This window comes from Zea mays, chromosome 5 (genome assembly GCF_902167145.1).
Source record: "Zea mays cultivar B73 chromosome 5, Zm-B73-REFERENCE-NAM-5.0, whole genome shotgun sequence".
NCBI lineage: Eukaryota > Viridiplantae > Streptophyta > Magnoliopsida > Poales > Poaceae > Zea > Zea mays.
In genome coordinates, this window is record NC_050100.1 from 164,674,874 (window position 1) to 164,702,509 (window position 27,636).

Here is a 27,636-nt window from a genome sequence, read left to right on the forward strand (position 1 = left end):
TGGGGTATTTATAGCCCTCAACCATTTCCATAGCCGTTGGGGAGGCTACTGGCGATGGGCGCACCGGACAGTCCGGTGCGCCACCACGTTACCCAACCGTTAGGGTTCGGAGCGATTGATCGTTGGTGCCTTTGTCTTCTTATGGCACCGGACAGTCTGGTGGTGCACCGGACAGTCCGGTGCCCCTCTGACTCGCTGCTCTAACTTCTGCCGCGACACTGTAGCGTTGTCAGAGTCGACTGTTGCGCGCAGGTAGCCGTTACCCCGCTAGCTCATCGGACAGTCCGATGAATTATAGTGGAGCGCGCCTGTGTTTTCCCGAGAGTGACTGCTTGGCTCCTGTACAGCCCTGGTGCACCGGACACTGTCCGGTGCACCAGTCCACAGCACACTCAAGTCCTTTTTGCTCATTTTGAATTGGGTCCCTAAATTTAATATTTATTGATTTGTGTTGAACCTTATGCACTTGTAATACATAAATTCTAGATCTAACTAGTTAGTCCAAGTGTTTGCGTTGGACGTTTAACCACCAAAACTAATTGTAGAAAAAGGTTAACCCTATTTCTCTACCATTTTCAACGTATATTTGCTAAGATATGTTTTAGCAGGATACGGCCCTACTTTGAGTGTGGGTTGCTGATATTTGATGTTCAAATATATTTGCTAAGATATGTTTTAGCAGGATACGGCCCTGCCAGTCACGTGATGTCAGTCGGTCCGACCTGACATGGGAATATTGCTATACCTGGACCAAGGAGACGACACGACGTACTCTTGTCGGGCGACAACTTTGGACATGTAGCTGCTTGCAAATAAAGCCACGTTCCGCCAGTCAAATGCCCGCAGCCGGCAAACGCCATGACAAAATTCAGTGGACAGAAGCTATTAAGAATGAGATTTCACATCAACACTCCTAAAGGTTGCAGTTTATTTTAGAAACCACGACCGCGATACAATATAGCAAACTAAATAGTGATAACAATAGGCTAACCCTAGGACTTCTTTTGCAGTGTAGTACATACATACTACGAAGTTAGCCTCCACAGAGGTGATGTGCACGGCAGGAAAGGGGGCGGCAAACAAGCACCTGGAGCAACAGCGGTCACGATGCTAAATATTCTACAACTCTCGCCTTATTTACAGAGCCGGGCTGCTGATGAGATCTCGTTAGCGGTCAAATGGGGACTCATTGTCATCCTCTACCACCTTGAATGGCTCCGGGTGGCGACTGGAGCAGTAAAGGTTCCACATCTTGTAGTATGCCCTTTCAAGGTTGCGCACCTGAGACAGTTCGCATGTAATTTCGATCAGGATTCAAGACTATAACTGAGATCATGATTGCCAGAACTTACCCATCGAGCTGTATCAAACAACGGGCAGGTCATACGAACTTCCTTGAGCTTGTTAGTCAGCGCTTGAAGCTTCACCGGATTCAGCGCTAGTTCTACTGCTCTATCTTCATACTTCTTCATGCTGGCACAAAAAACGAAGTAAGCCTGCCTTCGCACCGTTGGATTATATATATAATATCTAAATCGGTGTTTTTATCCATATTTACCTGCTAACAATCATCTCCTCCCCAAGCCCAGTAGCTACGCAGAGGGAACCAGCTACTCTGGTTGCCATTTTCTCTAGTGGAAGGGTGATCATTGGCAGACCAGCCCACAGTATGTCAGTGCCTGTTGTGTGTGCATTGCAGAGGGGACTGATCCAGAAAAAATCATGAGGACAGGGTGTAAATTAATTTTACATTTTCAGCTTATGTTTGGAAAAAAGAATAGCAGATGAAGAACTTCATACGTGTCCAGGAAAAGGTCTGCCAGGGCACTGCGTCGTATATGCTCATTTTTCATGGCAACGTCTGTGAATACAATTTGATCTGATCTTACTCCTCTGGCAGCAGCATCTGTATAGAAAAGGTTAGGGGCCAATTGCAGATGTCAAATATCATTTGAAGCTTTTGTTTACGATAAAGATTCAAAAGTGACCTCTTAAGCGTACTTACATGCTCTCACTCTAGTTTCACCAGCTGCCGGGAATCTTAAAAGCCATAATGCGCTGTTGGGAACACGTTTGAGAATATTGCACCTTAAGATAGAATTTGAGAGCCAAAGCTAAGTATCAGAACACAAAAAAAGAATAGTCCAGTGAAAAGAATAAATAAATTTAGTTTGATCAATCTTATTCACCGAGCACCATTGGGAACCAAAAACACATGCCTCAAACTTGCAGTGCACGCATAAAGCATGTAGATAATGGGCACTTACCATGTGTCAAATATCTCAGGGTCCATTTTGTAAAGCTGATTGAAGCAAGCAAAAATAAATTTATCCTCAGGTAATCCATAATCAGATCTTTTGTGTGGACATACTGGAGTGAGACAGTCTCGATTTTTCTGGTACAGAACATGTTTTGAAATTTATATCACACTAATGAACCAAAAAAAAGGAAAAGAAGACACGAAGAAGCATGAAGACAAACCTGCTTGTAGTCATTGACAAAATAGCAATGAGGCAAATGGACGAGCTTTTCTGAATATATATGTGCATAGCTAGATGGAGAAACAAACTGCAATACCATTTAAAACACAGCATTCAAAAATAAATCACTTAAGCTAATTAACTGTTAGACAAGAACCTTAGATGCGCGTGTACCTCATCTGTGACCAAGTAATCTATGTATGCAGCACCCGTTGTTCCAGGGAACCCCATGTACGAAACTTGGATAGGTGCTGGCTGCATTGCAAAAATTTCGTTCCTGGCACCCTGTTTACATCAAGCACATGTTCAGACAGCAAATAGCAACATAATGACATCTAATATCAGTGTAAGGTTGTGCACAGATAAACAATATAACAAACTGCACCTTGTGTTGAAAATAATAAAATCTTTTTGATTTCCCAACTTCAATGAAATTTTATTGTTTTCTAATAAAACAACTAAGTTCCAGGGCAAGGTATTCTAATTCTATGTAACACCAATAACAGATATCAGTGGTTCCAACAAAATAGCAATCACAATCCTCAAAAGTCAAACTAAACAATTTGCCCCAGAAGATCCAAAGGTACATATTACAATTTACAACATGAAAAAAGCAAACAACAATCATTTGAAGAAACTAAACAACTGATAACTGAAACAATAACTGAAATATCAAGAATTGACAAACTATTAACTGAACGGACAGCATTATTTATTACCTTTGTGTAGCCATTAAGATTTATCAAAATTTGTATTTTGTCTTGATTGATAAGCTTGGCGATATTATCGGAAGTCATGGCAGAAACATCGACAAAATGTTCTGCCTCAGACTGAATACGCTGCCTCCACTCAGTACCATCGTTTTGACTGAGTGCATAGCAAAAGACCTGCCATTCCATCATGGGTCAGAGAGAGAACCGCAACATAATGTGAAAAGAGAGAGGTTCAATGGAAATAAAACCTCGATATTGGCACGATCATGCATTCCAAATACTGATCCCATGAGATGGGAAAGGGGGTGATTACCAAAATCACTACTCACATATCTGTACCGTGGAAAGGCCATTTATTCTGCTGTTGGATAAATCTTTTCAATTTAATGTACAAAAGTAAGTTTGTGTACTTACCCTACTTTCAGTCGGCAGTGTTTACCCTCTGCTTTTACAGGAACAGGAGGTGGATGCACAAAAGGCGGCAGCCCAAAACGAGAGGCAATCAAGGAACAGTGGGCCGCATATTTACGGCTGCCAATGAAAAGAGGTATATAAAAAACAAAAGGAAAGGATGTATTTTAATTCAGAGTAAATTCTACCCCCCCCCCAACGCACTCACCAAACACACCCCACCAGAACTTGCTGCTGAATTCTAAAAACATCCTCAAACTCAAATACTGGACAGCATACCCCTTAAACCAGATAAACAACCACCCCTAAAATAGCTGAGTGGTTTCAATAGTTTAAATTGATGTGACATATGGGCCATGTCTTCTGCTTTTGATGTCATACCATCTTGTATTGAATATTTGAGCTCCTAATAAATGATCTCAGATTGGAAAAATAAACTAGAAAGTTTTAGAACGCACCGAGCTCTACAATTTTGGTATAAAGTTTGTATTCATCCGACTCAAAATGAAAAAAAAAAAGTTATGATTTTTTTATATAAAAGAAATTGAGACCACCTAACATGTGAGCCCTACTGTCGTGTCACTAGAGTCACTTAGGCTATCCCCAGAGCCTCCCTATCCCACTTCCTATCTCACTACCTATTTCAAACTTCACTCTGTAAACAGTGTTTTACACAGGCATATGCACGCTCTGTTGAGCATGGCCTTAGGGTGTGCTTGGTTTTGGGCAAGGCTGCCCTTGACTTGCCTAGCTCAGCTGGCACGAACAATGAGGCACTTGCCAGCCCAAGAGAGCCAGTTTGACTCACCTGAGGCAGCAAGGAAAATCTTACCAGCACAGAAATCAAGGTCGGGTAGCAAGACATCTAAATACGCTGCTCATTCTAGCTCCTGCTCAGCGATGTAGTGTATTACCCGACCAAAGATCCAAGCATGTCCTTAGGAAACCACTTTGGAATGGTCAGGTGTGTGGGGGTGGGGTGATTAATCCAGTTTTAAAAGTTAAGGGAATAAGCTGTCCAGTATCTGAGTCTGAGGGTGCTTTTTAAATTCAACATGTTTAGGTGATAAAACGGACAAGATATTACTCTATTCAAAGACCAGCAAGTGTACAGTGAAACTCACCTTATTTCCAAAGCAAGCAATGGATCAATAGGATAAGCAATGGCATGGAAAGGTTGAACACTTGGAAGTACTGACATCTGTAAGAAAAGGGACAAAATATATAAATTGCACATGAAAAGAAATCCTCAATATTAAAAATGGAATTTCATTTATTTTTATAAAGGGCACCTTTATTTGCCTTCTAATAATTTCTTCAACATCTCGAAACATGCCATCTCTGTTTTCCCAGTCACAGACACACTGCAGTAATGCAAAGAAAACGATGCACATTAGTAGGCTGACCATCCCTATTAAAAGGTCAGTTGCTTCAAATCACTGGACCAAACCTTCAACGGTACAGGATTACAAAAGGCAGAAAAGATGAGAAAGCAGAGACAATAATCCGATAAGAGCCTTATTATGTTTAACCTAATGCAGGTAGCAACCTAGCAGGTTTTGTAGGTCAACATAATACTAAGCCATCAGAGATTTATATGATATGTGAACACTGTTAAATCATAATTGAGCTGTACTTTGCATCAATGTCCTTGAATGTTTGCACACATCTGCTGTAGTATTAATTTTCATAAGTAGCAGACACAACATAAAGATGAATATGTTGTAACATATCTTTTATTTACTCAAAGTTTACAGTCTTATTCAAATCTTTATATCACAAGTGCGTTAAAAGGGTAGAGAAAAATTGCAAGGTACCTGTAGAGTATGCAGGAGATTACAGGTTGCCTCAGGAAAATCAGGACGCAGCCGGAGAGCCTGCTTGTAGCTAATTATAGCCGTTTCTACATGCCCACTGCAAAAAGATTACATTTACCAATATTATAAACAGAAATAAAAAATTCTGCCAGAAATTAAATGCATTATATTAACACTGCATAGGCTTAAGATTCATAGAATACCTGTCCTTGTATGCTGAGGCCAAGTTGGCATGGGCTTCTGGCATGTTTGGCCTGATTGTTGCTGCCTGAACATAATCCTGAATTGCTTCATTAACTCTGCCAATCTCTTTGAATGTGTTCCCTCTATTAACTAGTGCATCAGCTGCTGTAGGATCTATACGGAGTACTTCAGTGTAACATGTGATAGCATCAGCATAGTTTCCCTGGTGCATACAACAAAATAGAGAAATCAGAGAGAGAGAAAGAACAGGTATTAGGTGTTGGATATTGTTCAAGCAATCATTTAATTTGAACATTAGAACAGGAACTTTGTCCTACAACTACAACATGATCAGACAAAATGAAGGGAAGAAAACCACCTGTTGCTTGTATATCACAGCCAAGTTGTTAAGTGGGGAAGATAATCCAGATGTCACAGATATAGCTGCTTTGTAAAATGAAGTAGCAGCGCTTATCATGTTCCTGCAGTGTATTTTTTTTGTCATCATGAGCTCACTTGCATCTTTGTTAAGTCAGATAAATTTTTATTTCCTTTAATATTAAGAATATGTGCACATAAGAATCTCACCACTCCATGTATATGTTTCCTAAATTAGTAAGGGCTTGCGGGTGGTTTGCTTGCAGTGCAAGGCAGGACTGCACAAATACAGCTAGATCACAACCTGAGCTACATGTAAACAAGTCAAACCAATAGCAGGAAAACATACTCTGTAGCAGTTGATTGCTTCTTCTACTCTTCCAGCATCTTTAAGTGCGTTGCCCTACAAAGATAAAAATTGTAAACTAGTTGTTCAATTTATACATAAAAATAGTTGAAAAATGTGGATCAGTGACTAACCATGTTGTTGTATGCTTCAATAAACTGTGGGTCGTAGACTATAGCTTGATTGTAACAACGAATTGCCATATCAAGCTGGCCTTGCTCATAGTAAATAGTAGCAAGATTACCTGCATGAAAATGTTCCCCTACCTTTGTATTACGAGGTATACTAAGGCTCTACTTTGAAGGTAAAGAAAGGACCATTCTCTTGTAAGCTTGTTCGCATCTCACCCGAGATGAGTATCTAAATGAATGAACTCGAAGGATAACCTTTAATCAGTATTACTTTTATTTTTTGGGCTAAAAGTTAAGTTCTAAAGAAAATAATATATATATATATATATATATATATATATATATATATATATATATATATATATATATATATATACTCTGGTACAGAAAGGCCAGGGTTTGGCAAAGAAAAAAGAATCAAATCTCACCATAAGCCATAGCATAGTCAGGACGTGCCTGCAGTGCACGTTGATAACACATAATGGCATCTTGAGGCATTCCCAAAGCCTGGAGAACCAAAAATATATAAGATCCAGTTTCCCTACAAAAGCGAAGTTATCCCTGCATTCTCTTGCAGGATACTTGTGTCACAACCGATAGACTTACCTTATAAACATTCCCTTGATTAAGATATGCATCAGCGAAAGATGGCTTAAGCTTAACAGCTTCCTGCAAGTTTCAAGAGAAGGTGGAAACATTCGCCATCAGCATTACAAGCAGGATGCTCAAAAGAAGGAATGCTTTATTATTCTCTTTGAGCATAATAAGCAGCAAAAGGGCCTCTAGTTGAGTTGGTTAGGTGGTCTGAGTAGCACTCCTCAGGTCCTGAGTTCGACTCCTCGTGGGAGCGAATTTCAGGCTAGGGTTAAAAAAAATCCCCATGTCTGTTGCATTACCAAAGCACAGGTCTATGGCCCGGCTTTGGTCACGGTCGTTCTCACATGACCTACGGTGTTGCTGTGTATAGGTGGGACAACAAGGGTTTAGGGTTTTCTCGACCTGCGTGAGGTCTTCTTAATACAATGCCCAGGGGTTGCCTTACCCCCCCCCCCAGTCGAGTTTTTGAGAGCATAATAAGCAGGCGCTATAGGAAAATATGCATGTTTGATCAAATGAAGAGAATGATACAACACCGGGTGAAAATCTGGGTGCATAGGTAATAAGTGGATCAAAATAAGCCTCAGTGGAGTTTTATTTTTCAAGTTTAAATTCCCTTCATTAGTCATTACAATGAGAAAGCACAATTTTGGTAGATTTGCAAGACACACAAGAGCTATGCAGCAAAAAAATAATCATTGAAGGAATATCCAAATCTCAAAACCAAAACATGACACTAGAAAGTGACAGGACAATTTAGCCCAAAATAAACCATCATGCAATGACAAATACATGAAGTAACTTTCATCTTCCCTAGATTCGTAAATAAAATGATCAACGACCTTCATATACACAAAAAATCCAGTTCAGAACAAACTAAGGGTACCTCAAAAAACTATGAAACATAGCATAAGTGACATCAAGTACTCAATCCAAAATATGAAGTGTGATTTGGCTCGGGGTGGTCTTCAAGATCACATTTATACCACTCATTTCTTTTATAATACATCATTTGTAGAAATAAATAACAGAGATCCAGATCTCAAAACCAAAATATGGCGCTAGGAAGTGACAGAAAGACAATTCAGCCCTACATAAATCGTGACACGACAAATGCATGAAACGACTTCCATTTTCCTAGATTCCATGGAAATAAAATGATTTACGACCTTCACACGCACCACAAAAAATCCAATTCAGGACATAGGGACCTCGATAAACAACGACATAAGTGACTTAAGGTACTCCATCCCAAAATATATAGGCCCTGTTTGTTTCGGCTTCTGGCAGCTTCTGGCCACCAAAAGCTGCTGTGAACTGCCAAACGCTCAGCTTTTCAGCCAGCTTCTATAAAATTCGTTGGGGCAAAAACCATCCAAAATCAACATAAACACATAATCAATTGAGTCGTTGTAATAGTAGGAATCCGTCACTTTCTAGATCCTGAGCCATATGAACAACTTTATCTTCCTCCTCACGTAATCGTAATGATACCCAGATTCTTCCCACAGCCAGATTCTCCCCACAGCCAGATTTTTAGAAAAGCTGGTCAGAAAAAAGCTGAACCAAACAGGCCCATAGCGCGGTTTGACTTGGTGTGGTCTTATCACACTTCAAGCATTCATATTTCCTTACAGTATATGATTTGCAGAAATAAAAGTTTGATCATTAGAAAGTAGGGAATTTCTAAATACAAACCAAATCTAACCATTTTGCAACTCAAACTTTCTTATATAATTAGACTACTTGCTGGTCAAAGATAATGAAGTTTAAATCTTGAAATGTGTGCATGCCTTATATTTTTTTATAGAGGGAGCAGTGCAATAGTCAAATAAATACAGTTGCGTCATTTACCTTATAATACATTAAAGCCTTGTCGAGGTCTCCTGCCTCCATAAACAGACCAGCAAGGTTTGACCATGCAATTGCAAAATGAGGATCAATACGTAACGCCTCGATGTAGCAACTGTATGCCTGTAATTATGATCAACATATCAAATCACAAAAGCTATCAGCCTACACCAGGGGAGTCCAAGTGCTGAAGCCAACAGATAAATATATAAGATGATCTTGATATTCATACCATTACAAGAAATACAACATTATAAATGTCAAAGTTCAACCAGTGCCATTATAATTTTGTGGATATTATAACCATGGCACAGTGTACGTTTGGAACCAATGTTTACAAGTCAAGTCTTCCAATTAATCGTAATCGGTCCCTTGAAATTGATTAAGAGAAACTAGGTGATTATCTTGACTAGGTTCCTGGCTGTCTGACTAATTGTTGATAAAATCATGATTAGTCATTTGATTAGGGGTTAGGGAGTGGACCACCAGTTGGCTGATGTCCATCCGCAAACCTGCTCGACTAGGCTCTCAGGCTGGCTATTCGGCTGCGAATTTGACCTGGTTAGGTTAGGTTAGTTGTGCCCAAGACTCCAAAAGGCAGAGACAGAGGCGGCAAAAATTGGCATGCCACAAGCCGTCATAATTCCTTCTCCTGCTGGGCACGTTTCCTCCTCCCCATCATGGTTGTTTCCACCTATCCACCGCATGTGATTCATCTTCTAGTCAAACCACCATCACCCCAATTCCTCTTCGCGATGCTTCTCTAGAGGGCAAGGTTTACGAAGATAAGCTCCTCCAACAATGAGTTGCCCCTTCCCTCCTTTCCATGCATCCTGATTGCTTGTTGGCATTGCAGTGCCGCTGCCCTCTGCTACTCTACCCTGTTCTGTAAGTCGCCAACTAGCCACTATGTAGTCATGATGTTGTATTGTGTATACTGTATACCTATAGTATACTTATGGGTATACCAAAGGGGGGCACACATGGACACAGCCAGGGCAGCTGAGCTACCGCCCTTGGCCCATAGGACCAGCCTGGCCTATAGCCTAATACATTAGTCTACAACGACTAGTCAACTATACGATTTGTAAACATTGCCTGAGACAAACTCAGGTGTGTTTGTTACTGGCTTACTGCCATATTTCAGTGTGGATCAAAATATATCCCCATTGCCTTTCCTGTTCCTAGTCTTATCTTCTTCCTCTAATTCATTCTTCCTAGTTGATACAATTGGGGAAAGAAACCAAAAATGGGGTAACTCCAATCTCTACTGAGGTATCCAGAACAGATCGATCCAAGCCTTGGCCAACAAGGACAGGCAGCCAAGGGTAAGCAAACCAAATGCCTAAATGCCACATGACAGCGTAAGGATGCCTATGGCTGCGAACTGGAACCGCACATACCTCACGGATGCAGCCTTCCTTCCAGCACTCCAGATCTGTGGTGCTGGTGCACAAGGGCACTACTCAAACCACATGGAGGACACTAACAGCGTCAATAGGGTAGGCAATAGGCATAGAGCAGCTAGACCCGTGAAAGGAGGCCCAAGCTCCCCTTTACTTCCCACGGTAGCACACAGGACAAAGCACAGAGTTCTGCAGTGCACCAAGAGAACCCCATGACAGAGTCCATGGAATAGTCGCAAGGGCCCCACCTCAGGCATGAAGCTGCAAGATCCATACTGGGCTACTCTTCGTCTGACGACAGCGCACAGGGGCTCATGTTGGAAGTGAACCTCCGATTGTCGCCATGAAAAGTATGCATGTATCTCCTTGCAGCAGCTAGCAAGGTGGAGGAGGAATGCATGCACATAGGGGAGGCGGAAGACCAGTGTAATGAAGTGGCCCAACCCACGTCCAGTTAGTGGCAGCGTTCATGGACAGATTGAAGGAGGATGGATTTAACTCCTGCGATATTCTCGCTCTTGCTGCCAATCATGGGGCAGCAGACAGATTTAGAAATTAGATGATGTCCAGGCTATCCTAGACCAGTGTATTTTAGTTCAGTCTCGATATGGAAAGTTGAAAGCCTTGAAGTAGATTCAGAGGTGTAGAGGCATACAAAATGGCATACTTCAAACCAGAGGCAAATTATAAACTATAAAGCAGTAGCCCAATTTCAACCTTTATTGTGGCATTTTTTTAAAGACTGGCAAAATCAAAATGGCATGGATCTCATTAACCCTTTCACAAAGTGCAGGTGACCATTTTTAACAAGTTAGTGCCAATTCTAGCAGTACAAAATAAGGCCATTTGCCAAAGAACTACATATTTCGTGCACTTCCATACCAGAGCTACAGATCTTGCAAACTCCAATACAGAAGTCTGAGAGTCTTGACTCTTGATCTGTGCCACTGCAAGTGGTGCAAGTGGAGTGCAAATGTTTGACCATGGACATAGATCACTGAGTTCGTAAAATCTTTAGTTTTGCGGTAGTTTGGAGAAGTTATACTGTGTTGCAAAAACTACAAATGCAACTAGTCTACCAACAAGAGATGTAGAAATATATCGAACAAATAAGATGATACCCATGCACGCAAAACAATATTATAGACGAAAACATGTAAATGCAAAGAAACAATGGTGAAAACTGAGTGCAAAGACTATTTTTTAATACGAAACAGTGACATGTAAAAAACCAGAAAATCAAGTTGCTCACCTCTTGAATAAAGCCTTGAGCTTTCATCAGATTTCCAAGATTACTATGTGCATCAACCTAGGTCAGGCACAAAATGGCATCAGTTCACAAACAAGCACAGCTACTAACTTGATGACCACATGTGCGTACCAATCGAGGATTTATAGCAAGTGCCTGTCTACAACATTGAGCTGCCTCATTCAGTCTCCCCTTCCTTGTATATGCGCTAGCGAGATTTGACCATGCATCACAGAAGTTTGGTCGCAGCTAGGAAGATTAAAAAAGACAGATGAGGGCCATTATTTGAAACAATCAGAAGTCAAGTGGACTGGGAAGAATTGTAGTAGAAGATTACAAACATGAATCCACAAAGCAAAGACAAGAAACTTGTGAAGACCACATCACATATCCATTACAGTGTAGAGTGAAGATGCCCCCGAAATGGAAGCTTCAGAGGTGAGGGGCAGTGAAGAGCTGGTTGGAACACTTCTTAAATAATGTGCTGCTTTATTGTGCCTCTAGACCAAGTATCAGCAAGTTCATGTTTCTTTTTCTTGTGTACACAGGAGAACTGCATATCATTGCATTATGAAGCAGTGCACTCATGTACAACCCAAACAGCTCACAATCAACTCACAATCTAGACATCAACTGAACTACTTTTAGTATCTCATGCTTTTTACTATAGAGCTAGCATCCTAGCCCAAAGTAGCAGCTTGAAGTACCAGGCTATCAGTACAAACAAGGGACCAGAGAGCCAAAAGCCTGAAATACTGGGGAAGATCGCCACCTCGAAGTGAATCAAATTTCATCCCTGCACACTATGTCGATTTCCGCTGCACTACAGCCATCTAGTCACAACAGGAAACATCAAACAAGAACTACCTTAGCATGGCTGGATAGGCTGTCCAGGGTGTCTAGTGTAGCGTTTACTTACCCCCCCCCCCCCAAAAAAAAAGGTGCTAGGCAATTTTCCAGCATCTATGGTCAAGCATTCAGTCACCACCTAGTCATCTTAGATAGTTAGATGAGCATTACCATCAAACACCCAGAAGTAAATAATAATAATTTGAAACAATGAAAACAGGTAAAATAAAAAGGTATGAACTAAGAAAAAGTACAAATAAGACCGGAGAGAAACCTGAATAGCAGTAAGATAGTAACGAATTGCAAGATCAATATCACCTTTCTCCTGCACAAAAAAAAAACACCAATGACATAAATGAAAAATAAAGGTTTTTCAGGGGAGGGGGAGATGCATGTACATATAGTAGACACAATAATATTTGTCATGTTTGCCCGCCCCAAAACTACCTTCCAAGCATTTGCCATATTGCCGTAGCATTCAGCAAAATGTGGATCTATGGCAAGAGCCTCCTCGTTTTTTGCAATGCACATGTCATAATTACGAATCTGCAACAGAAAGGGAAATCAAGCATGTTAGAAAATGACAGGTAAAAAAGCTAGCATCCATACGTGGGAGAATATGAAGTGAATTAGCCACCTGATAGTATATAGCTCCAAGGAGGAGGAGGTTATCAGTTCGACGTGGATTCTTCTCGTAAACGACATTACCATGCTCTAGAGCCTCTCGGTACTTCCCTGACCTGTAGTTTTGATGTGCAAGTGCCAAATGTCGCTCTTCATCAACAGCTACACCATTCAAGTAACCAATAAAAATTATCATCAGGCCTACCATCGCCATACATGTAAACACAGTGAAACATTTGCATGCAAGCATGGATTGGTAATTTTGTTTCATTTGAAGAAAACAATATAATTCATGTTCATATTTCCCTCCCACTAAGTTTCAAGTTATGGATACTAATTGTCCATCCATTTCTTACAATATTTTATAGCAGTCAAATAAGTATATTGTGTATGGTTTGCAGAAAGCTACTCCTAGCAGAATGTAGCACATGCTGTGGGACCTAAAGGCAATTGCCATGATCAGGCCATGATTTACGAAATTCATGAAAATTGAATGTTCTTTGCAGTTTTCATATAAATCTTCACATATAACTTAGAAGTAAAGCATAAGCTTCGCACAAACATGAATCACCAGAATCACATTGAAACATTGGAGAACAAAGCTATAATATATGGCAAATCGACTAATAAGGACATTGAAGCCTTTTGTTCACAAGCAAGTTGGAATAAGCTTCAGTGAAGAATTAAAAACAGTGAAATCCACGATGTAATTCAACCATTCAACTCATGCTAGGAACAGATGATACTTATTAACTTCTTGCAAATATGCAAACCCTAACAGATCTATAAATAAATCTAAACTAATTGTTAATGCCACAAATGTGTGGATGTGCATGTCTCCACAAATACAATGTTTTTTCAAAGTTTAGCATAACAGCAAATAATTGGTCAGAGATCGCCACCAAGTTGTGACTACCATCAATATCCTCACTAAGCCCTGGGATGAATATACTAGTCCTGTTGACAACTCCGAATGGCATAACAGCATCAACATTTGATCACCCTCATATTAATCTAAAACTCTTGATTGCAGTTTACCAGATTTAAACAAGCAGCCGATACAGTTGATAGAAGAATGTTTCTGGAACTGAAGGATATAACATGAAGTTTCCAGAAAGTTATGCTGCTAATACAAGCCACCTCCAAAATTGCAATTTTCTAAAGATGGACTGGAGTAAAAGGCGTGTGAACCCCATACAGAATATAGACCACTAGAAATAAAGATAGCTTATAATATTCTCCTATGAACCTTTTGTGCCCACTTCTCCCAGTCCAAAGTCGAAACAGTCGGCACGATCGCCTACAAGTTGCAATTTCTAATCCAAATCAACACAATCGAATAAATAAATAAATAAATAAATAAATAAATATGCATATGTATATATATATATGTATATATATATATATATATATATATATATATATATATATATGTATATATATATAATAGGTACTTAAAGTAAAAGACGATAGCAACACCATCGAATCTCTGCAGTGACACCAACATAGTACTAGTATTCTTATTTTCATGATTTTCATGGGAAAAAGGACGTTTCCAAATCTACCGGTACCAGTAGAGATTGGGGAAAACCGAATACCGATAGATCTTAGAACACAAACTCGACTTCCCCTAAACACGGACGGCCACAATCTCCGAAGAGAAAAGGCGACAAAAAAATCGGTTGCAGCTAGAGTCACCTCCTGCGAGCTGTGCGGGCTTGGGATTGGGCTCGGGCTGGGCCGCCCTGTCATCGAGCCCCGCGGGCGGAAGAAGGAACAAGGCGGGCGACGGGGCATTCCTCGCGGGCTCCTCCAGGTCGGCGCGGCCCCCGAACACTAGCCAGTCCGCGCCTCCACCGAGCACCGACGGCTGCGGTGCGTGGTGGCGCGCATCGCCGCCGGCGGCGACAGCGCCGCCGTGCTGCTGTTGGAGCGAGAGCATCTCCGCCCGTGCGGCGGGTAAGGAAAAGCCTCCCAGGCGCGGGCGCCGGCCGGAGGGCCCAGATCGCCGGACGGATCAACCCCTCGCGGCGCGAGAGGAGAGGGGGTGGGGGTTCTGGAGCCTGGAGGCTTCGAGAGAGCAGAGGGGGGGGACCGAATGGGGACTCGGAACTTCGGGGACGCACGGCAGGATGCTTCGAATTTTATATGAGGAGAGAGATGGGCTGTTTGTTTCGGCCTTTTGTCACTGTTCGGAAGCAACTTGTGGCATGTTTTGGAGCACTGTATTTTCTTAATTCTAAAATAATACCGTAGTATTTTGAGCGTACCATAGTAATTTAGGTCAAAGATGTTTAGGATAAATAATTAGTTTATATCAAAGTTTTATGCTGCACACAGCTACAATATTCTCTTTTTCCTACATTATAATTAAAATAATATGTCTCCAAACAGGTGTTAGATTGAACTGGTATAAAATATATCATAGTTATATCATAGGCTCGTAGCATATATTAAACAGTAGTACTTTAAACTGTGGTTTTGAGAAATAAAGTTCTCAAACAAGCCCCTAGATTTTAAGAATCCAGATTCTATCTCTTGTTTCTAGAAACTGGTTTAGGAAATAAAAATTGATTAATGGTGTTTGGAACCACTCAATTTTTATATATTGGCTTTAGCTAGAGGGGCTAGCTTCTTGGTATTTAAGAAACTGAGAATCCAGTTTCTATAAACTGGGACATAAACTAGTATGTTTGGAACCACCTCAGTTTCATAAAACCAGTTTCTTAAAAATTGGGTGCTTCCAAAGTGGCACTTAGTCATCTCCATACTCATATTCAAACTTCACTCTATAAAAAGTATAGTCTACAGTGTCAAGCATTATTTTAGGTGACCACATAGGTGCGTGTGAAGGAAGATGAAGGGTCCATATGGTTTCTATACTACTTATTAAGAGTCTAATGTAGACCATGCCCCCGCCCCCGCCTCCGTGACCCCCACGCACCCCACCCCCGCTCAGGTCCGCCCCCATCCCCTCCCCCCGCAGGTTCGTGACCGCCGCGCCTTCTTCCCCACACCCCGTCTTCGGATCTGCGACCGTCGCGCCCCCAGCCGTCTGCTTCAACCCCGGGCTGTGAGGAGAAGGAGGACGACGATGCGCGAACTGGCGGTTCTGCGGCGAGATGCGGTGGCCAGAGAGCGTCACCTTGGACCCTCAGGGTCGTGAGCCGTACACGAGCGTCGCTGACGACACCACGCTGCCAACCCTAGCCGCGCCTGCCTTCCTCCCCCGCTTGCCGTCGAGTATCGATGTTTGGAGGTGGGGGCGCCTTCGCCGGTGAGGTACCTGGTGGGGGCAGCGATCATGATGAGCGGCGTGGTACTCCCGCTGACGTACATGATCTTCCGCATCAAGAGCTCGCCGTCCTCTGCCTCCGCCGCGGGGCCCTCCTTCTCCAAGCAGATATAGGTGTGCTTTGTCTCTCTTCCTTCCTCACTCCATGAGATAGCGGTATGGCGACGCATCACATCTGCATGCTCGCATTTAACAAATTCGTGATGCGCCTTTGCTGCAGGAACAAGGGACTCATCTTAGCGAGTGGGTGGATCAATCGCCTCCCCCTGATGCTCTGATTGTTTTGGCATGGCGAGATCCTGCAACTACTCCTCGAGACTGGGCACCATCACGCCAAATACTAGCTGATTCCTTGGATTTGAGTGACAGGGCGTTTTGGATCTGCTGCGTGCGTGGGTGATCCAATCCAACAGGGCTCAGGTACGACGACAGGTACTACGACATGTACGACCCTTAATGTTGTGTCAGCTCAAAAGAATTAATGAGTTTTTTTATCTTGATCCCGAGTTCATTACTAGGTACACTAGCAATTCTTGTCCAATATTTGATTAACTACTTTTCCCCTGCTTCCTCTTCTAGAGAAGGAGAACTGTTGTTGATAAACTTAATATGCGAAATACCTTTGAAGAAAATGATGTTACCTATGTAAGTGTGATAGTTGCTCTATTAATGTCAAGCATTTGTTTTGTTTTAGCATATGCTGGAAGGAAATGGCAGACATAACTTCGCTCGTCTCTCGGTCGAGTTCATTACTAGGTACACTAGAAATTCTTGTCCAATATCTGATTAACTACTTTTCCCCTGCTTCCTCTTCTAGAGAAGGAGAACTATTGTTGATAAACTTAATATGTGAAATACCTTTGAAGAAAATGATGTTACCTATGTAAGTGTGATAGTTGCTCTATTAATGTCAAGCATTTGTTTTGTTTTAGCATATGCTGGAAGGAAATGGCAGACATAACTTCGCCTGTCTCTCGGTCAGTCTCAGCAGCCGTTTCGTTCCTCGGCATCTCAAGCGCAGCAGCGATGGTGTGGATGTATTAAGTTTTGAACCTAGATGACAGCCATGTGATTGTTCTCACTGATGATGGTTTGTAATGATGCAAATTCAGGGCTAAGAGGTCAGCATCTAGAGAATCAAAGGACGTCCAGTGACTCCTCTTAGTGGTACCACTAGAAACAAGGCTCCTTACACTAAGCTAAATGTTGCAAACATAAAGAATCCTAATGAGAAACAAGCAAACAATGGTATGTTGCATGCTCTTAAGTTACCAGTGTAAGTTATATGAATCAGCCAAGAAACTAGCTCTCATGTATGTTCTATATTCTTCTGCAGTTAATCATCCTTTTAAATGTCAGGAGGCTCCCTTGAATTAGCATACCTAAGACGTGCTCATATACTAAATGCAGGGTACAACTATATTAACTGAACCTGCTGTTATGTCACTTCATATTATTTTTTACAAAGCATTCATGATAGTTGGGTACTAAATCTTTTTGTTTTCAGTTTTACATGTGCCAACACACTAATAAATCAAATACGAATAGGTCAATCTTTGATTTCTCATTCAGTTCCAGAGTAAAATGTGTTGTTCTGAAGACCTTCACAAGACAAGTGAGCAATATGTTCTCTGCTCATCAGGGTCATGTCTTTTGCTGTTCTTTTTTGTGTGTCCTATGATTTCTACGGTACCTCTGTTGTGTTTTGTTTGATTGGATTCTCTGGTTTATGTGATGGAAGTTAACCATGTCAAGTCCAGTTACTCAGTTAATTCATGGGAGTATATATGATTCAGAGTGCGTTGAGCTGCATGCTATGCTGATCCGTATCAGAGTAGCGAAACCGGGAAATTGCTCTCAGATCACTCGGTGAAGAACTGGAGATGACTTCAAGCAGTGAAATCACGCTATTTCTGTTGATAATTCAGACGAAATGTGGCTCAAACATCTAATTAACCATTTTCCTCAATGAAACTGCCCCCTGATCCTCCTACCCAAATAGGAGTGTGGTTTCAGACGATTCATGTAATGGGTATATATACGTGATATGTTTGTTGGCCATAAAAAATGAAACGTGCATGGTCTGATGGTAGCAGACAAATTTATGACCAATCAAGTATCAAGATAATGAATAATTTGTATTATCAGCTAGCACCAAAGTTTGGTTATCTCTGTGAATTGCTTGAAAGCTTATACTCGCATGAGTCAAATATTAGTTTTTTTAACACAAAGCCAAGTTCAGTTTCTTAATCATGAACACTTGTGCACATTAGTTTTGGCTGATGACCGACATGTTGCAATTTGGTGTCATCATACTTTTTATGTGGGGTTTACCTGACTCCATGGACATTTTAACAATTAACACTGCCACAGATACATTCAAATACATTCTGAATATAGCATTCTGTTGCAGAACACTTTGAGAAATGGTTGAAGAGGATGTCCAGCCCCTTATGTGTGACAATGGCACCGGAATGGTCAAGGTTGGTTCTACTGTCCTGTTGTCAATCCTTTAGCTACCATACATGTGTTTTAGTTTCCTTTTGCCTGTTTATGCATTTCTGATTTAATAAACTGATGGGATCTTGATGCCAAACACAGGCGGGTTTCGCTGGTGACGACGCACCGAGAGCTGTCTTTCCTAGCATTGTAGGCAGGCCACGCCACACTGGTGTGATGGTGGGCATGGGCCAAAAGGATGCATATGTGGGTGATGAAGCTTAGTCCAAAAGAGGTATTCTGACACTGAAGTACCCGATTGAGCATGGCATTGTCGGCAACTGGGATGACATGGAGAAGATCTGGCACCACACCTTCTACAATGAGCTTCGTGTGGCACCTGAGGAGCACCCTATACTGCTGACCGAGGCTCCTCTGAACCCCAAGGCAAACATGGAGAAGATGACCCAGATTATGTTTGAGACATTCAACTGCCCAACAATGTATGTGGCCATTCAGGCCGTTCTTTACCTGATGACTGTAACTCAAGGTTCCAGACAAATTTAAAACAGAAAAGGATGGGGTCCTCTGTTCATGAGAGATCTTCGAGTGATCCACAAAATCTCCCTCTTTATATTGGCCGACAAATTTGTGATCCTATCAGCACAAATGAGTTTTTTTTCACTTTACCATAATTGGCTACAATTGCTAGATGGCAAGAAGACATATCTCTATGGTTTTTCCGAGTCCAATTATGCTGACTCTAACTATGTAACTCCAAAACCACTCAGGAAGGCACTACAACGACAGGTGCAAATATTGTAGCCTCATAAGTTACTTGGCTAAATTTACTTGTTTATATTCCTTAACCATGAAATGCTTCTTATTCACAATAAAGTTGTTTTTTCCTCAATGAAATGGCTTGACATCTGAAATTTTATACCATCATCAACCGCAACTATCACCAAGTATCCAAAAGTATTACCATTGTGATATGTTCTTACCACATATGTTATTACCAACTATCACCAATTATCCAGAAGTATTACCATTGTAATATGGTTATTAGGTGAAACTATTTTTTTCCTTCACCAATGTGGTGGTGTGGTGCATTTATGCAGGTTAAGGTACAGTCTTTGTAGACTTGGATGGAGAAATTGGTTGTTGCTATGACGAAGACTAAGGCGAGTAGGAGCTTAAGAGGTATGGGAGATGTAATCGGGTCCAAGGGAGAAGGGCCAAACTGGGTTCTTTTTGCTGGGTTTTTTGCTTAGCGCACTTTAGTCAAGATTGGGTGCAAACTAAAGCAGTTGTTCAATGGGAAGCAGCAAAATAATACTTCCAAAGGTCTTATGTCATATTGTGCCCCTATCTGCAATCGCAATCTTGACGACATATTCTTTGTATGCTTGCTGCTTAGTGTACAAAATTTAAGCTAATAGAAGGCCTCAAGCATGTGAGCTGCACTCGGGCCTCTACCAGTTCAGTGACCAAACTGGTTGTTACTGCTCTATTTCAGGTGCTTTATCTAAAACTTTTGTTCTGTTCTTTTTCTTGTTACTCACTTATTTCTCAACATTGCAGTTTATGTCACTAAAGAATTTAGTGCTAGAATACAGATCTGGTATGTTTGGGTTCTAACCTGGATTGTTTCTTGCTTCTTAGTGGCCTTTTAATCTGTAGGGCTTAGAATGTTATTCAGCATGCATTTAGTGTTCACATATGTAGTTGGTTGTGTACTTAACTGATTTTTTGTGAGAAATTCATTTGTGGGTCTATGCTACTTAAACGCATTTAAAGTTCCCTTAGCAGAAAATAATTGACACTGGCTGTTGCAGGTATGGTGAGAACGTGTTAGAAGTTAAGAAGAATCCTAACTGGATATGTCCAGTTTGTCGTGGCATCTGTAATTGCAGCATATGCAGAACCAAGAAAGGATGGTTCCCTACTGGTTCTGCCTATAGTAAGGTATATCTAATAACATAATATCCCCTATTACCTTTGAAAGGCACAAACTGCTAATTGAAGCTGGCATAACATAAAATATTATCTATGTTTGTGGATCATGCGTTTGTTTAGGTTGTCTGTAGCCTATGCCTAACCTACTTGGTGGCTAGGAAACGTAATGGAGTGGATCCAATGCAGGCAGCATGCATATTTGGTTCTAATGTTGGTAGTATGTATGTACCAATTTGTCAAAGATCCAACAATCCTAACAGTCTAGCATCTTCCTTCGTGCAGGTGGTTGAACTTGGGTACAAATCTGTTTCACACTTTTTAATTGCGACACATCGAGCATCATCAGATAACTCAGAGGATTCAAGCCCAGCTGTCAAAGAGAAGTCGCTGTCTGCTAAATCTGAAAGCTCATGCATTTCCGATCATGATGGCCCGGATGCCAATGAGAGGCCTGAGGATGGTGAAACGAGCAGCAAAGCTAAGGTGAAGAAAGCAACCCGCCTCAAAGTGAAGAACAGTTCTGACGGCGACAAAGAAGACAGCAGAAGCGAGTCCGTGGTGACATCTGAGTGCCAGGATGGCCATCAAGCCAACACGGAGGCTGGGTGTGTCACTCCATCGTCCAAGCCAGTGTCAAGGAAGAGGAAGTGAGTTGAACGAAGCCCCGACTGCATTGCAAGTAGGCTGCGGTCTCGGCTCAGTATGTCGTGATCCCCCCCATGGACAGTGATCAGCATCATGGGTCTCTTTTTACTGTCTGACTGCAGAGGCTCGGTCCCTTTTGCGATGAAGTTGTGGCTCTTCCACTTGCAAGCAGTTCATGGTATGCTAGCGAAGATGTTTAGTTTCAGCAGGTGATTGGTGCAGCAGTTTTTTTGCAGACCTTAAAACTGTGTTTACAACCATGTAATGAAATAGGCTATGCCAATAGCTGTGTTGCAGTAGCCTGCACCTTAATGTATTATTCATGCTATGCGAGTCATAACATGTGCCCTTTTGTCTCCCTTGTGCAGAAAACACCCAAGAACAACTTAACTACAATTGACTTACAACTCAAATCCATTGCCCTTTTGTCTCCCTTCTACAAACAACAGGGGATGACATTCCATATCATAAAATTTAGCAACAAATAAAATTTTCTGATATAAAAAGAACATCTTTTGTGTCTAGCCAGTTTGACAAATGAACCATTTTTTCTTAAATTAAAAGAGAACGTATCCTTATTGAGGAGAACAAGGGCCTCCTCTCTGCATCCTCCTTCGATAGGCCTCGTGCAAGAAGGTGAGCTGTATTGCTGCCTCCGCTCTTTGCTTGGTGCGTTGAACATTTTAGGGAGTTCTTCACTTGGTTATATGTTCAAAGTGCAATGTGAACTTGCAGTTAGAATTATGGAGAACTTCTGTAGGCTCATTCCTGTTTGTCATTTTTAACCATTTCATTCTGGTATATGCCAGAGGTTCATGATGTCAATTCTGGTCGCATTATTGAAGTGTTTAAAATGTAAATTAATGCTCTGTAATCTATATCACTAAATAGACCTTCTCACTTTTGTGACTCAAGTTTATTTGAAAGTATTAAAAAGTTAATCTGTGAATTAATCGAACTAGAACCTTAATCTATCGCCTTAGACCAACTCGGTCATCTCATCAAATTGGTAAAATTATTCACTTTATACATATTGTTGTTTCTTCAGTCACGTTGCAGTGAATTTTTTCATCCCCAATATGATGCAGAACATCATCGCCACTCACCGTTACTGACTGATGAGAAGAGGTCGTGTTCAGTTCTCAGATGCCGGTGTCCATCAGTCCATGAGACACGAAGAAGATCTGGCCGACACACTAAGGCTTCATCTGTGAAGGCAACATGTGGACTTTTCAGGCGGAGGAGCTGGCAGTTCTTGTTTCTGATTGCTCAGGGACGAATTGCACTTGATCTGAAGATGAGGTTACAAGCTTCGCACTTGGATTTTTTCCCACATTCTTCAGGAGTATAAATATCCTCTTGGTTGACTCTGCTGTAGTTTTTAGTTCTGTGAATTTGTTTGTTGTGAAATCTATATATTATGGGATGTTCAAATGATTTGAGTCATGAAAGGCGTTTTTATTGGGATGAATGCTCGAGGTAATTTGGATATCAGCTTGGCTGCATAGTAAATCATTTGTTCTATTTTTTTCTTATAACGATATGAATATTGGTGGTCTTACACTATGCTTTTAGGACATCCATTTTATTTTAACCTTTTTTATGACTTGGTGTGGTCTGTGCAGGCAAGAGGAGGGCTCTAATCCCTCTCCTGATGTAGGCTACATCAGTGAAATATTGAAGCTTATACCTGAAGAGGTGCACGATCTTGATGTTGTACTCTTTATCTAGATTTGATTTGACGGAACATTAGTACAATACTTCCAAAATATAAATTTTGCATAAGTTTGATAGTTCTTCTGCTTATTTTTTTTATTGAAATTGCAGTTTGGACCAAGGCGAAGTCTACTGTCACTCGTGTTTGATGTTCAGTTGCTGAAGATCATGTGATTCTGCATTTCTGCAACCATCGTTATCATCATCCTTGGTCAATGCAAACAATGCTTCAAGGGAATCATAGAGTTCATTGTAAACTTACTTGTTCTCCCTTTGAAATCAGGGTCTATAAACTAAATTAGTGAAATAATTAAGCAGCAGCAATCCAGCTTGTCAAAATATCGTTAACTTGACTCAGAACAGTTCTCTGAATATCGTTAACTTGACTCAGAACAGTCCTCTGAAGCGAAGAAATGGGTCAAACTTTCTGAATGGTTCTGCAATGAAACGGACACGCGAATTAGAATTTTTAGAATTTCTTTATGACCATTTGCAAATATGTGATTCACAAACTGCACGCTGTAGCTTATGTTCATATCGACAGTTTCCGATAAGAACCAGAACATAAATTATGTCAATCTATGTTTCAAATGACGAATGCGTCAAGATGTATCGATGTCTAACTTTAATAGGATATGATCATCTTAAAAGTTGGGATCAGTCGCACCAAAAGTGCTTCCCAAAATCTTATTCGTCATCTCTTTCTCTGTATAAGTTCACGAAGACGATGGTTGCAGAGAATGCTCTTCAAATCATCAGTGCACGTATATGCTTGCGATAGAGAGACTATGACGAAAGTGTAGCAGCAAGAAGAGAGAAAAATTAATTGTAGGATTTTTCAAATTATGAACTTTCAAATAATATTTTTTCGGTCTTTTCCCATTAGGATTGATAAATATATATAGAGAGGTGAATCCCTTACTCCATATCAACTAGCAATATGATACTAATTAATATTGTGTTTTCCACCTCTTCTCATAGGCTTAAACATTAAAAATCATTAGAGAACAAAGGTAATGGGCATTTGAGATTTATTAAAATTTCTTTATATGGGCTTGGAAAATTAGACCATATAAATTCTTACAACCCCCACTAGATCTCAAATGCTGATCCAAACTTTTTAATATTTTCAGAACTTTCATATGCCAGTTTGTTGTAGAGTAAGCTTCACCAAAGCGTCTTATAGCATGAGCGATCGCAGAAGGGACCGCCCTCAACTTCTATGTCCTCAATTAGGAGATCCTCAGCTCGTCAGACTATCGCTCGCCAAACAGGTACCCCTCTCCTCCCCCCTCGCTTTAATTTCTTCGCTATCTACCACAGTGCTAGCACGATGTTCAACAAACACTTTTACCAGATAGATGGATCGCATGAAAACTCGTGCTTTTATAGTAGTAAGGATTGTGTACAAAAAAGTCATCATCTTTAGACTTTGTTTAGTTATGTATTGATTGTTATAAAAAAAATTGTGCGATATTGAGGCCGATAATAAATATAATGTTCGTTTTTATGTAATCATTGTGCACTAATATTTTGTCAAATATTTTATATGTCGTTGCAACGCACGTGCACCTAACTATAACAAAATTTATGTATGGCTAGGATCACAAATGAATTACAAAATATTATCTTCTAACAATATAACACACAATTATCGTGGTATTATATACTTCCGTTGCAACGCACGGGCACTCATCTAGTAGAATATATAAAGTGACAGATTCCTCATATCGCGACGACTCGACCGATTGTGTATTCACGTTAATTTTGTACGCTTTTTCATCAAAGTGGTTCTTATAGAAACGGTCTGAAAAGCTAGGCATTTGTCAGTCCACAATAGCTTCTGACGATCATAATTAGAAAAGGCTGAAATAAACGTGCTCTATATGATGCCACAACTTTGCAATGTAGTAGTTTAAAGAATTGCATAGAAATTTTACATGTTGTTTATTTTTTTCCATAAAAATAACTTTATATTTTGCGACGTGAGTCCGTGTCCGTGCATAAACACTATTCACCTATTTATAGAGACACCTCACAATACAACTCAGTGTGAAATTACAATCATAGCCTCAAACTCTATACATATAGCTACAAAAACTATTTGGGCAAAACATCATCATTTCTTCCAAAGCGACAACAGACGTGTCGGCCTCCTTCGTTTCCTGACCAACTGCTTCGGCCTCGACGACATGCTTAGGTTCAGCATCTATACCAAAGCTTCCTCCACTTTTTCACACGTGTTATCATCCTTTGGTAAACATAGGGATGTTACTTCTAAAACAAATTGTAAAAACTGTCAATATCAATTAACTTTAACAACCTTCGATAGAGGCATTCTCCAACAACATCTTAGATGATGATCATTCATCCTAAAATGTCTTAACAAATTTTATGTTATTTGTGACCTTTCTAAGTTATTATTTTAAGTTATTTTAGGGTGGACGATCATCCCCTATAATTTTATATATCAGGGGCGAAGCCATGCTCTTTTGTTGTTGTTAGATGACTCCTTCAATTTTTTAAATATCTAATAGAAAAACAACATTGACAAAAAGTAGTTTCATAGTAAAGATCATGTAGATAATGAAGGTGGTTGGAGAGAAAATTAGTTCATTTTCATCTCAATCCCCTCCAATCTCGAAGGGGATTTGAGGTTCTCAAAGTAGCCCTAATCAAAATTTCATAACACGTGATTGATACTGCAGGCTAGAGAATGATGAATGAGCAAGAGCTTCACGAGAGAAAACACATGAGACTGGAATGTTTTCCTGGCCTTGATCTTTGCAAGACCTTATTTATCTATCTATGTATCACCTCTAAGCTTATTGTTTGATTCATTTTCTGCACTTCAGCACTAATAAGATGCAGCGACAATTGTATGACCCTTTCAATAAAGATATAGCAATTAAAAACATGAGTTTGGGCAGGTCCATTTTCCTTACACCATCAATAGAGGCGACTATCTTAAGATGTTCGTCTCTGAAAATCAATATATGGATGTGGACACCCTACAACATTCACCTCTGTTAATCAATGTTTTTCAAAAGATAATATTTTTCTACAACCATTTTAATCATACACGAAGGCGTTAGTTAGAGTGTTCATATTGGTTACTTTTGTAGCCTACCTTGCAAAACCATTTTAGCAGTTAAATACATGAGCGGTTTCTGAACTTGTCAATGGATGTCACTTAGTGAAAGGGAATTAGGCTTACACATATTTCCTAATTGATTTTGGTGGTTGAATTGCCCAACACAAATATTTGGACTAACTAGTTTGCTCTAGTCTATAAGTTCTACAGGTGCCAAAGGTTCACAATAAGCCAATAAAAAGACCAAGAAAAGGGTTCAAACAAGAGAGCAAAAGACAACCCGAAAGGCACCCTGGTCTGGCGCACCGGACAGTGTCCGGTGCACCAGGGCACTCGAGGCTGAACTCTTCACCTTCGGGAATTTCCAAGGGCGCTCCGCTATAATTCACCGGACTGTCCGGTGAGTCACCGGACAATGTCCGGTGCACACCGGACTGTCCGGTGTGCCAGCGGAGAACGACTCCTTCCGCGCCAACGGTCACCTGCAGCGGCATTTAATGCGCGCCAGAGCGCGCAGAAGTCAGGCACGCGCGAGAAGGCGCATCGGACAGTCTACAGGACTTGTCCGGTGCACCACCGAACAGCCAGGCGGGCCCACAAGATAGAGCTCCAACGGTCGAACCCCAACGGTTTGCTGACGTGGCTGGCGCACCGGACAGTGTCCGGTGGCGCACCGGACTGTCCGGTGCGCCATGCGACAGCACACTTCCAACGGCCACTTTGTGGTGGTTGGGGCTATAAATACCCCAACCACCCCACATTCATTGGCATCCAAGTTTTCCACTCGTCTACACCTTACAAGAGCTAGCATTCAATACAAGGCACACCAAAGAGATCAAATCCTCTCCCAACTCCACTCAAAGCTTTAGTGATTAGAGAGAGTGATTTGTCGTGTTCATTTAAGCTCTTGCGCTTGGATCGCTTCTTTTCTTCCTTCATTCTTGTGATCATACTCAATTGTAACCTAGGCAAGAGACACAATTGTGTGGTGGTCCTTGCGGGAACTTCGTGTTCCGTTTGATTGAGAAGAGAAGCTCACTCAGTCTAAGTGGCCGTTTGAGAGAGGGAAAGGGTTGAAAGAGACCCGGTCTTTTGACCACCTCAACGGGGAGTAGGTTTGCAAGAACCGAACCTCGGTAAAACAAATCATCGTGTCTCACTCTTTATTCGCTCACGATTAGTTTTGCGCCCTCTCTCTCGGACTCGTTTCTATTTCTAACGCTAACCCGGCTTGAAGTTGTGCTTAAGTTTGTAAATTTCAGATTCGCCCTATTCACCCCCCTCTAGACGACTTTCACTTAGGTCTATGGCCTAGAAATACATTTTTAAAGTTTGTAGACATAGAAATGCATTTTGAAAGCTCATATCTCAGTGGTATACCTTGACAAGTTTAGGGACCACCAATGCATTTAACTCTTTTTAGTAATATACATCTCAATTTGTGTTACTACAT

At 41.0% G+C, this 27,636-nt stretch overlaps 1 protein-coding gene across 6 annotated transcripts; it reads right to left on the reverse strand.

Moving 5' to 3' along the window:
• Positions 1-872: 872 nt before the first annotated feature.
• On the reverse strand, positions 873-15,308 carry LOC100381672 (uncharacterized). 6 transcript variants are annotated; one of them, XM_008645728.3, is made up of 29 exons: positions 14,734-15,308; positions 14,285-14,335; positions 13,049-13,197; positions 12,859-12,957; positions 12,686-12,736; positions 11,695-11,811; positions 11,566-11,622; positions 8,911-9,030; positions 7,066-7,128; positions 6,888-6,966; positions 6,463-6,572; positions 6,332-6,385; positions 6,193-6,260; positions 5,984-6,086; positions 5,625-5,827; positions 5,422-5,518; positions 4,897-4,968; positions 4,729-4,805; positions 3,608-3,724; positions 3,442-3,526; positions 3,200-3,367; positions 2,655-2,765; positions 2,482-2,568; positions 2,268-2,395; positions 2,006-2,088; positions 1,801-1,906; positions 1,559-1,705; positions 1,353-1,473; positions 873-1,281 (listed from the first exon to the last, which is right to left on the reverse strand). In XM_008645728.3, the coding sequence occupies exons 1-29, from the start codon at positions 14,975-14,977 to the stop codon at positions 1,168-1,170; spliced, it is 3,081 nt and encodes a 1,026-aa protein (XP_008643950.1). In that variant the 5' UTR covers positions 14,978-15,308; the 3' UTR covers positions 873-1,167. The 6 variants fall into 6 exon arrangements, with proteins under 6 accessions (XP_008643950.1, XP_020409047.1, XP_020409048.1 ...); XM_020553458.3 differs by having other exon boundaries at positions 6,463-6,590; positions 14,734-15,230; XM_020553459.3 differs by lacking the exon at positions 14,285-14,335 and having other exon boundaries at positions 6,463-6,590; positions 14,734-15,230.
• Between the last annotated feature and the right edge of the window lie 12,328 nt (positions 15,309-27,636).

What these genes read in the sequence shown, in the direction of transcription:
- LOC100381672 (XM_020553458.3), bottom strand. Translation starts at nt 14,977, where the DNA reads ATGCTCTCGCTCCAACAGCAGCACGGCGGCGCTGTCGCCGCCGGCGGC. An exon ending in ACTATCTTACTGCTATTCAG is followed by an intron (nt 11,812 to 12,685) that starts GTTTCTCTCCGG and finishes TAATCTTCCTAG; the next exon opens with CTGCGACCAAACTTCTGTGA. An exon ending in TTGAAGCATACAACAACATG is followed by an intron (nt 6,386 to 6,462) that starts GTTAGTCACTGA and finishes TTATCTTTGTAG; the next exon opens with GGCAACGCACTTAAAGATGC.